Genomic DNA, 15616 nt, shown 5'->3' on the forward strand with positions numbered 1-15616 from the left:
TTATGGGGTGACACATGGTCTCTTCTCCCCCAAGAAGCTTACAATTAAAAAAAAATTAATTCCCATGAAACAATTGGAGAACAATTAGTATGGACAATGTAATGCTCAGAAACAGAATATCTTAGAGAAATCAGATAAAGAGTTTGAGAGATCTACATAGATATTCTTGAAAAAATGGGTTTTGACTGGAGTGGGAAGGAGTAGAGAAAGAATGCCTCAAGGATAATGTGAAATAAATGCCTTGCATGGAAAGGATGGATAGAGTATGGTTGAACAGAGGCAAGAAGCAAGTCTTTTCAGGTACAGTTGAGATACACAGTTGAGACAGCATGACTTTGGAATACCTTCCAACATATTATCCCTGCTTGTTGATTCCTATTTGGTTCCCTTAGGTCATTTAGCCCTTAACACTAGGCCATGAGGCTGGAGTACAAAATAAGAAAATATGACATAAGAGAAGGACCTTCTAGATGGAAAGGGAGATGAAAAACTTTTGGTCCTGGAAGGGAGAGAAAAGAAGGAGAGAGTATGGCAAGACTTGAGGTATGAGTTATCTTCCCACTCTCCCAACTCTACCTTGGGGTCAAAACAGAGGAGAGGAGGAATCAAGGATGGTAGAATCATCTAGATGGACTTAGGCAACTCCCAATGCAGGGAGTTTCTTCTCAGTTCTCAAGGCAAGGCCTGGGAAAAATCATAAACCTCTCAGAGAAACTCCATATTCAACATGGCACCAGAGCAATATGGGGCCATAGGTAGTTTAGAAATTGCTAAGGAGTATGAAGGTCTGAAATAGCACCATCATTTCCCATAGCTGGTGTGTGGTATTTAATGAAAGCAGAAGCTCCTTTAAACCAGCACAACACAAACGTACTGAAATATCCAGCAGACTGGCAGAGGCCTGGGGTCAGGCTATGTGAAGCTGCAGGGGAAGGACCATGGATTTCAGTGGAGGAAAGGAGGGGTCCAGCATGAGCTTTGGAGAGCAAGGTGGGACCATCTGAACCTCAGAAAACCAACATAGGACACAGCAGGACCAGACACAGGATATCCAAAATCAGAGGGGAGCCAAAGTTCTGTGCCCTGCTCCTATGAGGATATGTAAGCTCCCCCTACACTCAGAAGCCATCTTGGAAAGAAATCAGGGAGAGAGAGGTCTTGAGAGTGAAGAAATAGCCTGAACAGGGAGTTTACACTTTGAAATGACTAAAATGACACAGTTACCTTAGGTTACACAGTCAGGCAATGGTGGAGCCCCAGAGTTTATGCCTTCAGTTACTACTCTACACCTGGACAGACGCTGAGCAGGGTGAATTCTTGAGGGCCTTGGAAGCTTCCCAGAGAAGTTGGATTGGAAGCCATAGGTATTGGTATTAGGAAGTGGATTCTGAGCTGGAGAGCTATGTGGTATTTAAGGAAGACAACTCTGGCAGAGCCCTACAGGACAGGGAGGAGAGGGAAATCTGGAAGCAGAGTAAAATAAGACATCAATATCTGTAACCCAGGCCAAAGTGATAAGAGCTTAAAATAGAGCAGTTACAATAAAAATAGAGAGGAAGGAACACATTCTGGACTATTTGCAATAATAATAAAAGTAGGGGCGCCTGGGTGGCTCAGTCGTTAAGCGTCTGCCTTCGGCTCAGGTCATGATCCCAGGGTCCTGGGATCGAGCCCCGCATCGGACTCCCTGCTCGGCGGGAAGCCTGCTTCTCCCTCTCCCACTCCCCCTGCTTGTGTTCCCTCTCTCGCTGTCTCTCTCTCTGTCAAATAAATAAAATCTTTAAAAAAATAATAAAACTAGTAGCAGAACAAGTACTTACTATATGCTGGCACTGTGCTGAACATTATCTCATTTAATTATCACAGCAACTCTATGAAGAATTAACTATTACTTTTCCTATTTTAAAGATGAGAAAATGGAAGTAAAGTAAGATTAACAGGCCTCATGCCACACAGCTGAATGTGGTAAAGCCAGGCATCACACCAGGATGGGTCTAATGATGGAGCCCAGATTCTTAGCCAGTCTACTTGACCATGATGTGGCAACATGACCAAGTGGCTCCTGACAACAGGAAAAGGTGGTGGAAGAATCAGAGATCCCACTGAGAACTCTAGGTTTGGAGATTAAAATGGTAACTCTATTGAAAGAAATGTGTAGTTGGGAAAGAGAGGAAGTTTAAAGGGGGGAATGAATTTTGTTTCAAATGTGTTGAGTATGTCAATATGGTATACATAGATCAATTTCCCCAGGGCTAAGATGGGATTTAATGGGACACAAGTGAGTTTTTAGGCCCAATCTATAAATTAAAGGTGTTAGTTTTAATGGGGAGGAGATAGAAAAGCCAATTTTCAAATTTAAAGACACACATTATTTTTGTTAACTTGATCCTCTGTGTTGCATTTACATGGTGATAAGTAATTTTTTAAAAGATTTTATTTATTTCTTTGACAGAGAGAGAGACAGCGAGAGAGGGAGCACAAGCAGGGGGAGTGGGAGAGGGAGAAGCAGGCTTCCTGCCAAGCAGGGAGCCTGATGCAGGACTCGATCCCAGGACCCTGAGATCATGACCCGAGCTGAAGGCAGACACTTAACTGACTGAGCCACTCAGGTGCCCCATACATGACAATAAATAATTTTTTTTAACAAGTAACATATTTCCACTCCCTGACGTCAGGGACATTCACTCAGTCAAGTGACAGGTGAATTTGAAAAATCTAGAGAACATAAGTTATCATCGTTGTTCTGCATTCTGCAGAAAACCTTGGTAACTTGAGTCCCTTGCAAGGCTCAGATATTTCCAGATGCTGGACCCCGCCTGTGGTTACTCAACAAACACCTTCACCCTTATTTATTATATCAAATAAGTTGTCAACAACCCATAGTCCTGCCTTCTTCATTACCAAAAAGTCTGAGTCAATTGCTGAGGTAATCACCATAGGTAACTACACTAGGACGGTGGCCAAACTACCCAGAAATGGAATGAAATGGACTATTGGGCAGTGAAGTACATTACCGACTGGTCAATCTCTGTAGACAGGGGCTCTTTCAGCAAAAATAAGGAAGGCAAGAAAAGAGAAGGGCCCAACTTGAGCAGACATAGGCTTTTTAAATAGTCATAATTGCTTCTGTTTATTGAGCACTGACTGTGCCCAGAAGTGAGCCAAGCGCTTTCAAGAATTATCTCCTGTAATCCTCACAACCCTGTAAAGAGGTACTATTAACATGTCCCCTTTGAAGATGAGGAAACTGAGGCTTAGGGAAGGGATATAATGTATTCATGGACACAGGCTAATCATAGGGACAGGATTCAAACTCAGGTTTGAGAATCCCATAGTAATCCAGTCTCAAGATAGCTCCAAGGCTTGGACTGAATCCCACACCACTGCACTAATCTGCCTTGTAAGAACAACCACCATGACAAAATGCCTTTGACATTTTACAGACCCAAACTGGAATAGTCAAGTTGGCATCAAGGGAAGTACCTCTGAGAATGCACTGCTGGTCGGACTGGCCATACAGTCAGCATCAGCCCTGCCCCTGGAATGCCAAAACTCCCTCCATGCATTGTCAGCCCAGCAACCTGAAACCCATTTCTGTTGACTTTGAGACCTAAACCTTACATAACCCTTCACTGTCTCTACTTCTTTTACAGGCCCATGATTTCATGCCACGATAAAGTCAAATAACCCAGTCATTGGTTTCTGTTGCAGCAGCTGAACACACGCCATCAAGGGAAATCATTGTCCTTTTGTCCAGATCAAACAACCAAGCATGACACTATGATGGAAATGTATGGCATTTCCCTGGGGCTGATGTAATAAAGTTAGCTGCCCCAGGTGCCCAGTCCCTGTATTGTAACTTGGATGGCCAAGTTTTGGGACTAGTGCTAGAGGGTGAGTTAACCTGGAAGTCATTCTCTCATCCAGAAATGTTGCTACTGTTCTATCAAGTTCCTTAGAAACCAGACTGCTTTTAGCTCCTGGTTTCATATCTATAGACTTATTTGCTATAGGTCAAAAGTTGAGAGTAGGCACTGACTTCCAGATCCTGGGATAACTACCCCCAAGGAAGAAACGATGTCTATCCTGATATTAGACCTATTACACCCTCTGGGAGGCATCTTCCTTACCCCTTCTTGAGAGAATAAGTGTCATTTTCAAGGGACTGTGAATAATTCTCTGGGCTAGGGCTGACGGAAACAGCCACTGTTTTGAATTTTGGAACTTAGATTAATGGTTACACTCAGCACTTCATCTGCCCCAGTCCTGAGGTTTTGTTCAAATCACGGGACACATTGGCTCATTCTTAAAAACTGTCCAAATGTTCTCTTTTTGAGAACATATTGATGCTATATTTACAAGGAAATGGGGCCTCCCATTTTCCTCTCTCTAATGTAAATCTTGAGTTTCTGCCTTCACAGAAACTCCATTTTATTGATTCATTTGTAGTTATTTATGGGGTCATAAATAATGGGCTGCGAAAAAAGATGGAGGCACAAGAGAAGGAGACCAAGATCTCTGTAAGCAGCAAAACTCTTACCTGACCCAAGTCAACACTTCTCAAGAGATGAAGCCATCTCTCATTCAGGGCTTCTGGTGAAAGTAGAATAGCTAAGCCACGTAGTCGTCCTTAAATTTCGGCCTGGCCCATTGCCTTGGTACAGGATTTTGTCAGCCAAAGTTAGAGAACAGCCATAGCTTGCCTTAATGATTTTTGCCCAAAGTCTGTCCCAGCCAATGACAATCCAAACTGGAATAATCATTTACATCACCACAAACTGATGCAGAATGATCTTAACCTGATTTCCTGTCAGGTTCTGAATAAACCTTCTATCATCTATCACCTAGAGATGACTCTTCCTCTGGTTTAAACTGTTTTTCAGGAAGTTGCTTGAACTCATTCCACATGTGAGTTGAACCTTCCCAGAACAGGCAGGGAATTTCCAGGCACAGGTGGAGTCCTAGGTCCTGCAACAGGGTTTTAGGTGCTATGGAATTATTGAATGCAAACCAAGGAAGGGTTCTCCTTATCTCTTTGTTCAAAAGACCAGAGGGGGCTTCAGGCCATGGCTAAAACCCAGTCACAGAAACTCAGTGTGGAATGTACACAGTCAACTAGAGAATATTCAGCAAGTAAAGAAAAGATCAGAATGACATACTCTTTGTAGAGAAATAGTACATGCCCTTTTAGTAGAAGTGGAAAAGGCAAGACCCTTCTGGGCAGGCACAGGGTGTATAGGAAGGGAACACAGTTTAGAACCTGGATTCACCACTGGATGACGTGAGGGAAATCACATAATCTCTTTGGGACACAGTTTTCTCATCTGTAAAATGAGTTTGATAGTACCTACCTCACAAGGTGTATAAAGATCAAATGAAGCAGGTGTTTTGTATGGTACTTGGCAAGTAGGACACACTCAAAACAAATGTTGGTTTCCATCTCCTATTCTGCTTCCTAAAGTTCACATTAATCCCAGATCATTCTGGGTTCTACCACCCTCAGACCTGGGCAAGTGAGAGGGCCCTGCACTTTGGAGAGCTTTCATCAAAGTTTTCTAAATCCCTCTCTGGTGATTGATGGCAGTGTTGTCCAGCTTGGACCTGGTCCCATATGGGCCCCAAACTCTGTTTTTGACTCTTTCAGGCACTCTAACTCTCCATACCTTTCCCTCTCCAACATGGGGTTAACCAAATGCCCTGAGGAGCTCTAGGACTCACATCTATGGGGTTGTCCCTGGGCACTGTGGCCAGGATCAGGTTTCTGGAAGATGGCCTGGTGAACAGATTACTCCAATTGGCCAATGTGATATTTCCTTGAGGGATCCTGCAAGACTGAGCTGCCAGAATGGTGTTGACATGCTGACTTTGGGTGATTCCAATTTTTATTTAGATAAGGACCCTGCAAAAAATATTTGCTCAGGGGCTCTGCAAACTATAAGGGTGGCGCTGCTTTTAGGAACCCAGAAATACTTGTCCCCACAGGTGGTTGGACTTATGTGGGATTTAGTAACATAGTAATTATTTATATGCTAACTTTCAAAATTATCAAATGTTTGGGCTCTAAAAAGGGCAGCAATTTAAAACGTTGCTTTTAAGTTAAAATTCTAATATCATTCTCATTTCCCTCCCCTTTCTACCAAGGTCCTGTCTCTCTCACAGTCACCAAATCCAGTCGGTTCTAATTCTGCATGTCTCTAACAGGTAGCCCCTTCTTTCTGTCCCTGTTGCCTTAGTCCAGATCTCCAAGGTGCCCCTTTCCCCCTGGACTATTGGAATGGCCTCACAGCTTCCAGATTCTTCCCACATCATTCAGTCTCCCACACTGACTGGGAAGGAGGAAAAGCCAGTATAAAAATGGGTTACCGGGCGCCTGGGTGGCTCAGTTGGTTAAGCAACTGCCTTCGGCTCAGGTCATGATCCTGGAGTCCTGGGATTGAGTCCCGCATCGAGCTCCCTGCTCAGCAGGGAGTCTGCTTCTCCCTCTCCCGCTCCCCCCTCTTGTGCTCTCTCTCTCTCAAATAAAATAAAATCTTAAAAAAAAAAAAAAGGGTTACCATCCATAGCAGCACTATTCACAATAGCCAAAAGGCAGAAACAACCTAAATGTACATCAACTGATGAACAGATAAACAAAATGTGGTATATCCATATCCAATATTATTCAGCCATAAAAAATAAGTATTGATTCATGCTTCAACATGGATGAATCTCAAAAACATATGCTAAATAAAGTAATCCAGCTAGGAAAGGGTACATATTATGTGATTCCATTTACATGAAATATCCAAAATAGGCAGCTTCATAGAGACAGAAAACAGATCAGTGGTTGGCAGGAGTTGGGGCAGGGAGGAGTGGAGAGTGATGGCTTACTAGGTATGGAGTTTCTTTTTGGGGTGATGAGAGTGTTCTGGAGCTAGATAGTGGTTATTGTTGCATAATGGAATGTACTAGATGCTCCTGAATTTTACACTGTAAAATTGTTAAAATGGTAAATTTTATATGTTAACACAATAAAAAATACGTGTTATCAAGCTGGTCACTGTTATGAGCATCCAGGGCTCAGCCCTGCTAGGACCCTTTGGAAAGCCAAAAAGAATGTACCTCAGAATTTTCCATTCTGAAGGAGAGCAGAGGGAGCATTTATCTACCAGATCCTTTCTCCATGGTCAAGGATTACCCCTCAGGGTATTAACTTTCTTTCCCTTTTAGGTTTGCATGTGTGAGCACACAGCAGGTCAGAGAAGTGCTGGGGCAGAGGGTGAGAGATTGCTGTTGGAGTTGAGACACAATGCTATTGGGTCACACCAGACTGTTGCAGAAATAGCTGGAGTTAGAGACGGGCCAAGCGGATGTGAGGTGGGGCATGGGATGTGTCCAGTACACCCTCAGTTTGAATGCATGCTCATTGAAGTAGAAAATAGATGCGGAGGAGGGAGAAACAGGAAAGAGGTCTGGTGGATTCTTGTCACTCCTGATCTTCACTTGGGCTTCAGAGTGTTGTCATCCCATCTCTCTACAGCCTCACTTCTCCCTCTCTACCACAATCACCTATTGTTCAAGCTTGCCTGCTCAATTTCTTCAGCAGGAATCTTTCTTCCATGGCAAAGGAAGATCTCTACTTTCTCTCCAGGATTCGGTCTCCTTCTGCCCTCATCATTCTCCCCAAACTAGTTTAGAATCCATGGTTCATACTTTTAGTCACTTTCTCAAGCAGTTCTAGACTCTTGCTCCTTAGCACTTTCATACCATTTGTCCGATCAAGTCCCAACCCCCCAGTGAAATCAAATCCCAGGGTTCTCCATGGTTACATCCTGGGATAAGCCCCACTGGAGAATGACAGGGCAGATCACTGTGGTAGAAATTAGCAGCTCCATACTCTAAGGTATATTCTTTAATAATAGGATCCTGATGTTTACTTGGACACATTGCTGCCAGGGATAAAAGACTGCATTTCCCAGCTGCTCTTATATATGGTCTTCTGACTGCATTTCAGTAAATGAGGAAGGATATAGGGTGGTTGCTGCAAGAAAGCTTAAGAGAGTTGATTCAGCAGGAAGAGCTACTCCTCCCCCTTCTGCCTTCTAGTGCAACTCCTGTGGCCGTCTTGAACCATGAGGGGACCTTTGGGATGGAAGCCACAAGCCAAGGTGGTGAAGCAAAAAGTAGTTTTTTTAACTATAGAGTACAAACTAAGGGTTAGCAGAGGAGAGGTATGTGGGGGGGGATGGGGGAAATAGGTGATGGGGATTAAGGAGTGCACTAGCGATGAGCACCAGGTGATGGATGGAAGTGTTAAAATACCATACTGCATACCTGAAACTAATTTTACACTGTATATTAACTGGAATTTAAATAAAAACTTTTTAAAAAGTCGTAGTTTTGATCGCTGATGAAATCATATACCAGCCCTAGACTTACCTCCATAATTCCTTTATATGAAAGAGAAATAAAAAAATTTAAAAAGAGAGAGAAATAAACTGATTTTTGAAGACATTATTATTTTGGTTGGTTTTGTTTCCTGTTATATGCAGCTGAACTTAATCCTAATTAATATAATCACCAACCTCAGAAGGGCCTGAAATACTACTTAACAACCCTGTCATCTTTTTCATGCTCGAATTCTCCTCTGTGGCTCATCAAACCATCACCACTCTCCTCAAGTATCTGACTTTCCACCTCCTACCTCATAGTCAGCAGATGACTGGGCCTCCTGCTTCACTGGCAAAACAGACTTCTAGGGGGTGCCTGGGTGGCTCAGTTGGTTAAGCAACTGCCTTTGGCTCAGGTCATGATCCTGAAGTCCCGGGATCGAGTCCCACATCGGGCTCCCCGCTCGGGGCGGGGGGGTCTGCTTCTCCCTCTGACCCTCTTCCCTGCTCATGCTCTCTATCATTCTCTCTCTCTCTCTAATAAATAAATAAAAATCTTAAAAAAAACAAAACAAAAACAGACTTCTATTTTCCGATCAGAAATCCCTCAAATTCCTGCCACAAACTTGTTTTCCTGCTTTCATTCCCTCACTACATTTCCTCCTGCTACCATAGAGACGGTTTTGCTCCTGCAGGTGAGGCGAGTCTCTCCATCTGGGGTCTGGGTCCCGTTCCTCACATCTTTTCAAAAGTTTTATTCTCTCAGTTATTCTAGAGACCATAAAATGATGTTTGTGGCCCACAGATGTATCCTGTGTTGGGCTTATGTAGGTTTTTTTCCCTTTTATTTTTATTTTACTTACAATAAAGAAATATGAAAGGTAAAATCCATCCTTTTTAGTGTATAATTCCACGAGTTTTGACCAACACATACATTTGTATGCATACTAGCATCACAATCAAGAACAGCGCCCTCACCTCCCAGAATCCCCTGTGCCTCAGGCAAATACTCAGAATGAGCCTGTACTCCAGTCTCTGCAGTTCCTGCACTCTATTTTCTACATCCCACTGCCTCATGCATTTAGGTTATCTAGCTAGACCCTTGGACATTTGAGTTTGAAATCCCTGAATTATTGCTTCTCTTTCCCAATCCCTTCCTACTCAATCTTTCCTATCAATATCTGATCATGCTCAGTTCTTCTCCATTAAGGAAAAGCTCTCCTTTGACCTCTCCAGATGCTACCCTTCCCTCACCACCAAACGTCTTAAAAGAGTTATTATTTGGGGACCCTGTGGTCAAATTCCCCTTATAGGCCCAAAGTTCTCCTGGTACTCACCATTTGAGTACGCAGTTTTTTCTATTTCTTTGGAAAAAACAAAAAAATAGAAGCAAGTTTTGCTACATCTTTCTCAAATGGCAAATTTCTGATGTTGCCCCAAATGCAACATGTAACACTGCTTCAGAATTTTGGTAAGAAACTTTTACCCAAATCATTCTGACTGGCTCTTTCATGTTAAAATTATAAATAGTGCAAGACCTACCCATTGCTGTGGGCTCAGGTGAGGGAATATGTTTAGATACAATGTTATATCTACAAATAAATCTGCTTTCACTGTGTCTTTGAAGAAAGCACCCATTATGAGAAACCCTGTGTGTCTTTTCTCCCATAAAGTAAGGGACCCAGATTGACTTAGATATTCGGAAAAGAAGAGAAAAAGAAAAAAAATACCCAACCTTGCCATCTCACCCACAGAGGGTTGAAACAAAGTAGGTAATATCTATATCTATATCTATATCTATATCTATATCTATATCTATATCTATATCTATATCTATATCTATCTAGAGAGAATATGTCAGAGGTGGGGGAGGGGCAGAGGGAGGGAAGAGAATCCCAAGCAGACTCACACTGAGCATAGAGCCCAATGCAGGGCTCAATCACACAATCCTGAGATCATGATCTGAGCCGAAATCAAGAGTCAGATGTTCAACCAACTGAGCCACCCAGTTGCCCCAAAGTCAGTAATATTTAAATGTTATATTTATATATAGAATATATTGAATATTGTTTTGAGTAGAAATAAAGGGACAGTGAAAGAATTCTCTTCAATTGGCCTCTTCCTCTTGGTGTCCTAAATTTTTCCCTTCACTGGTTATTTTTAAAAGAATGAAAATGAAGCCTGGCAAAAAGAAAGGAAGTCCATCCCAACTCTGTCCACATCACTGGATCCATTCCCTTCCCTGCCATGCAGTCCTCTATTCTCTCCAATATCTTTTCCTCTCCCACCATCTCACAATCAAAATTTTTCTCCCCCACGTCCAATTGTTTTCATGCCACAGCTGATGGACACTTTTCAGACTTCATGTTAGTTGGTGGCTTGTCAGCACTTCCTACCGATAAGCACTTTCTTTTTCTTGAGATACCCTTTCTTTGGCTTCTTGGGATAGCCACCTCCTGATTTTCCTACTACCTCTTTGGCTGCTGTTCACCCTCTGTGGCCATCCTCCTACTCTACCCACCCTTTAAATGCTGGTGTTCCTCAAAGATCCGTCCTAGGTGCTCTTCTCACTCTACAACCTTTCCCAGGTGCACATATCCATACCCTTGGCTCCGATGACTGTCTTCTTATGTCTTGAATCCACACTCATCCCCTAAGCTCCAAATTCATCTGTTCAACAGCCTAATCAGACTTTTTGTTGTATGTCTAAAGGGCATCTCAAACTCAACCACAAATCCTGAACCTGACCCCTATTCTGACCCCACAAAATTGGTCCTCATCCAGTGTTTCCTATTTGAAGAACAGCATCACTACCCATCCAGAAGCATGAAGCCAGAAACCTTAGGACTCATGACTCTCCTTCTCCTTCACTCCACATACCCAGTCAATCACCATAGCCTGTCAGTTTTACCTTCTAATGTCTCTAGTGTTCTCCACTGAGAGCATCTCTAATGCCACTACCCTGATCCAGGTCTCCATCATTTCTCTCCTGTTTCACTTCAGGGGTCTCCCCATAGGCTTTCTTCCATCCACCTCTGCCCTCCTCCCCACATTGCTCCTCCAACCTAAAGTCAGAATGATCTCTTTAAATACAAACATGACATTTTACTACCCTGCTTAAAACCCTTAATGGCTTCCCATTGCCATAACCCCAAAACAAAATCTCTGGCCTTCATCTCATCCAATGCTCCCCTTTGCTCTAGGTACTTGAGTCACACTGACCTTCTCTCAGAAATGTTAGGGGACTCACATCTGCTTCTTTGTACCTCAGGGTGTTTGTACAGCTCTTTGCCATTCAGCATTATCTTCTCATACTTAGAATTTCCGGTTATCTTATAAAACAAAGTCAAAGATCTTTCCCCATGGGGGCCTTCCTGTCCCACCTTCCACTCTTCCCCAGACTGACCAGGTCCTCTTGAAATATGGTTTCAGAACTGTCTTTACTTGCTCACTTGGAGCTAAGTAATTAGTTTTGAGATGTCTATCTCCCTTGGTAGAGTATAAACTCTATGAGTATAGGAACCATGTCTGTTATTTACTGCTGCACCTTCAGAATCTAGTTGAGGGCCACACTCATGGAAGCTCTCAATTAAAATGTTTGTTGAATGAATCCATAAAAGACTTTCTTTGTTGAGGCACCTGGGTGCCTCAGTCAGTTAGGTGGTTAGCCTTCAGCTCAGATCATGACCCCAGGGTCCTAAAATTGAGCCCCACATTGGGCTCCCTGCTCTGTGGGGAGTCCGCTTCTCCCTCTCCCTCTGCCCCCCTCTCCCCGGCTTGTGCTCTCTCTCTCTGTCTCAAATAAATAAATAAAATCTTAAAAAAAAAAAAAGACTGTCTAAACTTGTAGAGGCTCATTCTGAAAGGAGTCACTCCAGACACCACTTGGGGTTGCCGAATTCCATGTGGGAAATAGTGGCAGCCCCTAGCGACTTGCTGCTTGAATCTCCAGTGGAGCTTGGATACAGACACTCTTCACTAATAATCATATGTCTTCTCTGGGGACTAACAACCATACATCTCTTCACTAATAACCATGTCTACTCCGCTAATAGCCATAGGTCCTCCCTGGGGTTGTTTAGGGAAATCACTACTGTTTCTAAGTGAATAAACTTTGGAATTCATAGTGCTATCCATTTGAGAAGCAGCTAGGTCCCAAGTCAATGCCTGTAATTAATTTGGAATTGCTACTTCCTCAGGCCTACTACATCTTCATTAGATGTATCTCTTTCAGCCCAAATCCTAGAGATGCTCACTGTACCTTTTTTGCTCTGAAGGATGGCCGTCTCTTTGACGTATACCATGTAAACCACATTTCCTGTCATATCATTCTAAACATACCTTTCTAATTTGATGAAAATCTGTTTAATTGTATCCACAGAGCCTAGAACAGTGTCTGGCACATGACAGGCACTCAATACATTTTCGTGGATGAACGAATGAAATGCATGAAAACTATGAGCACATTTATCAAGGAAGTCATCCAGAAGAAAGGAATGTTTAAGCTAGAGTTCTAAAGAAAGAGGAATAGTTAACTATGAGAATAGAAGAAGGGAGAATATTCCAGGAAAATGCATGTAAGGTGTTGGACAGGGAGAAAACAGATGTTCCTAAGGAACCAGGAAAGCTCAGGGGAAATCCCAAACTCCTAACCATAATTTACATGACCAGTGGGGTTCAGCCTCTTCTTCTCTGACCCCTCCCTCCAGTCATTCCCCCCACCAACCTCACCACTTTTCCTTGGACAAATGCTTGGCAAATATTTGTCAAATGAATGAATGGCTGCAGCAGAGAGAGAATGAATCTGAAAGATCACTCTGGGTGTTGTGTGGTGTAGGGATCGTGTGTGTTCAAAATGTGGCCTTGGGGGGCCAGTTGGAAGGTAGAATGATCCAGGAGGGGTGATAGTGAACTGGGCTGGTGGTAGGTGGGGTTGGAATAAAAAGAAGTGGAGGAAACTAGATTATGTTCAGCCTGAAGAAGTAACAAAGTCTGGTTGTAGCATAATTGATGGGATTAACACATACAAAAAAAGAATAAAAATATTTTTGGCCATTTTGGGTTGTTGTTGGCAAAATTAGGCATTACCTCCACCCTAGGTTTTGGATGCTTAGGCAAAACTCCTCCATTACTTTTCCTCCATCATTTTCAAGCGGCAAAGGAACCTCCTGGAAAATGGGTATTAGGAGACCAACATGACTAACTTCCTTTGGATGTTTACACATTAAAACAAGTTTGATGGCCTGGGTGGTCCAGACTGAGGTCAGACAGACAGGCAGGGACTCACAACAGGAAGGGGCTGTTTGGAAGAAAACCTGAGTCCACAGCAGGGGTTCAGGAGCTACCCAGGCAGTGGGTGTGGCTGATCTTATTAACCCCTCCTGCCACACCCTCCCAGCTATATAGCTAAATGCCTCTGCAATCCTCCCCAGCTTGTGGGGTTGGTCAAGAACCTCTAGCCTGGCAGAGCCAGTCAACCCATCCTTGAAAGACTGCAGCTGAGTTCCCATTCTCTAAGCAGGCACACCAGCTGTCAAGAGAGTAGAGCTGATTTGTGCACAAAGTAAGCAACCCTGGGCACTTCTAGGGGAGGGGATCTAGGACTTCTGGGGAGGGGAGGGGATCCCAGGAGTTACTTGACTTCCAGCTAATTTCAGAGGGGAAGGATTGGTGTTGTTGTAGTTCAGATATCATAGAAAATGGGCTTTATTTTGCAAATGGCTCAGCCTGTTCAGGTGGAATCATACAAATGACACATAGCAAGCAGGGAGTCTAGAGAAGACAAAGTATACATATGATTATTTCAAGTGTGATCAGTACTGTGAAAGAGAAGCTAAGCGTTCCAAGAGAGTAAATATGGGGTCTCAGCTAGTTAGAAAAAGCTTCTGTGATGAAGTGACATTTCAGTGGAGGACTGGAGAGGAGGTAGAGAGTGTGACCAGGGAAGGGAATGGCTTGGGGAGAGGCTTTAATTTAGGAATTGAGGAATTGGGCAGGCAAGAAAAGATCAGCAAGCAAGTGAGAGGAAGAACGGTGGGCAATACCGCTGGAGATGTGGTCAGGGTAGAACATGGTGGCAGAACGTGTGAACCATGTGAAGATTTTGGACTGTGAAGCAATGCAAGCCATTGGTGAGTCTGAAGCAGGGGTATGACCTCATCAGTTCAGGTCATATATGTTTTCCATTCCCTTGAGAATAATCAAGCCAGGAGTAAAGCCAAGGCTGAGTGAGATTGGGCTGGACTAGGCTATGGCAAATTCTCCATGGTTATGAATGTCTCTTTGGGCAGCTTAGCACATCTTGACACGTTCTTGTATGAATCTCACATTCTGAAGGATCATAAATATTACCGTTATTACCAAATAAAACTGGCTAATGTTTGTGTAGCACTTTAAGGCTTTTACAGACACTATCTATTTGATTCTCAAAGCAACTCTGTGAAGTAGGCCCTGCTACCAGCCCCATTTTATATAGGAGTGGGGTGCTCAGCAAGGCTTACTTGCTTATAGTCAGATAAGTACCAAATCTCAGAAAGGCCAAAGCAGGATCCTGAACTAATTCTCTAACTCAGAAACCTGTGCCCTATTCATTTGGTCATATAACCGTCAAACAGAAGGCTCCAAAAACTAATGAAGATTTAGAATATTTACAAGGATGAGTAAGAATATGAATTTGGGGGCTGGGTGGGACTAACAGATTCAATTTTGAACATGTTGAATTTGAAGTGACTACAAGATCTTCAAGTGGAGAAGCCAGTAGACACATAGAAGGATGTGGAGCAAGGAGAGGATTATAGTGGGTCTGTTCTGTATTTATTTTAGAGTTAAGGGTCTTCAGAGCTTGCTACCTTGTTATGGGACAAATCTAGTGGATTAACCCTACCAGAGGTTAGTCTACTATCAACAGAGAGATGATTCTATGGTAGAAAAGCTTTTCTGTTCTGGAAACCAAATTTAAAACTTGACTATATTAAGCATTTGTCTTTTAGGGAGAAATCTATAAACAGAATATAATATAATCAGTCGACGAACATGATTTGTAATACCATGATGGATATTGATAACTTAATCATGGGATTCTAACTTAATTAAAAAAACTAGTTGCCGAATATAACTGCTTAGCTACATTCCAGGTGGGCATGACAATCGTGTATAATGAGCTGGTGTAGGTGGTGGTATGAAAAAATGTTAGGGGTAATCAAAAGCTCAATTTGATCAGTGATGTTTAGGTTTTAAAACTAATCACT

The 15616-nt window shown here is 42.9% G+C and overlaps 2 protein-coding genes across 4 annotated transcripts in view; one reads left to right on the forward strand and one right to left on the reverse strand.

Annotated features, from left to right (window-relative positions):
• Positions 1–15616, reverse strand: part of ADAL (adenosine deaminase like) — a 72977-nt gene that overhangs the window by 40359 nt on the left and 17002 nt on the right. The window lies entirely within an intron of this gene.
• TGM7 (transglutaminase 7) overlaps positions 14440–15616 on the forward strand; it is a 28245-nt gene continuing 27068 nt past the window's right edge. The window contains 1 exon segment of the mRNA XM_045901742.2: positions 14440–14500. Within this exon segment, the coding sequence (XP_045757698.1) occupies positions 14440–14500 (61 nt within the window).

Source organism: Mirounga angustirostris, unplaced genomic scaffold (genome assembly GCF_029215605.1).
Source record: "Mirounga angustirostris isolate CCGP_5_RB_7025 unplaced genomic scaffold, mMirAng1.0.hap1 SCAF_9, whole genome shotgun sequence".
NCBI lineage: Eukaryota > Metazoa > Chordata > Mammalia > Carnivora > Phocidae > Mirounga > Mirounga angustirostris.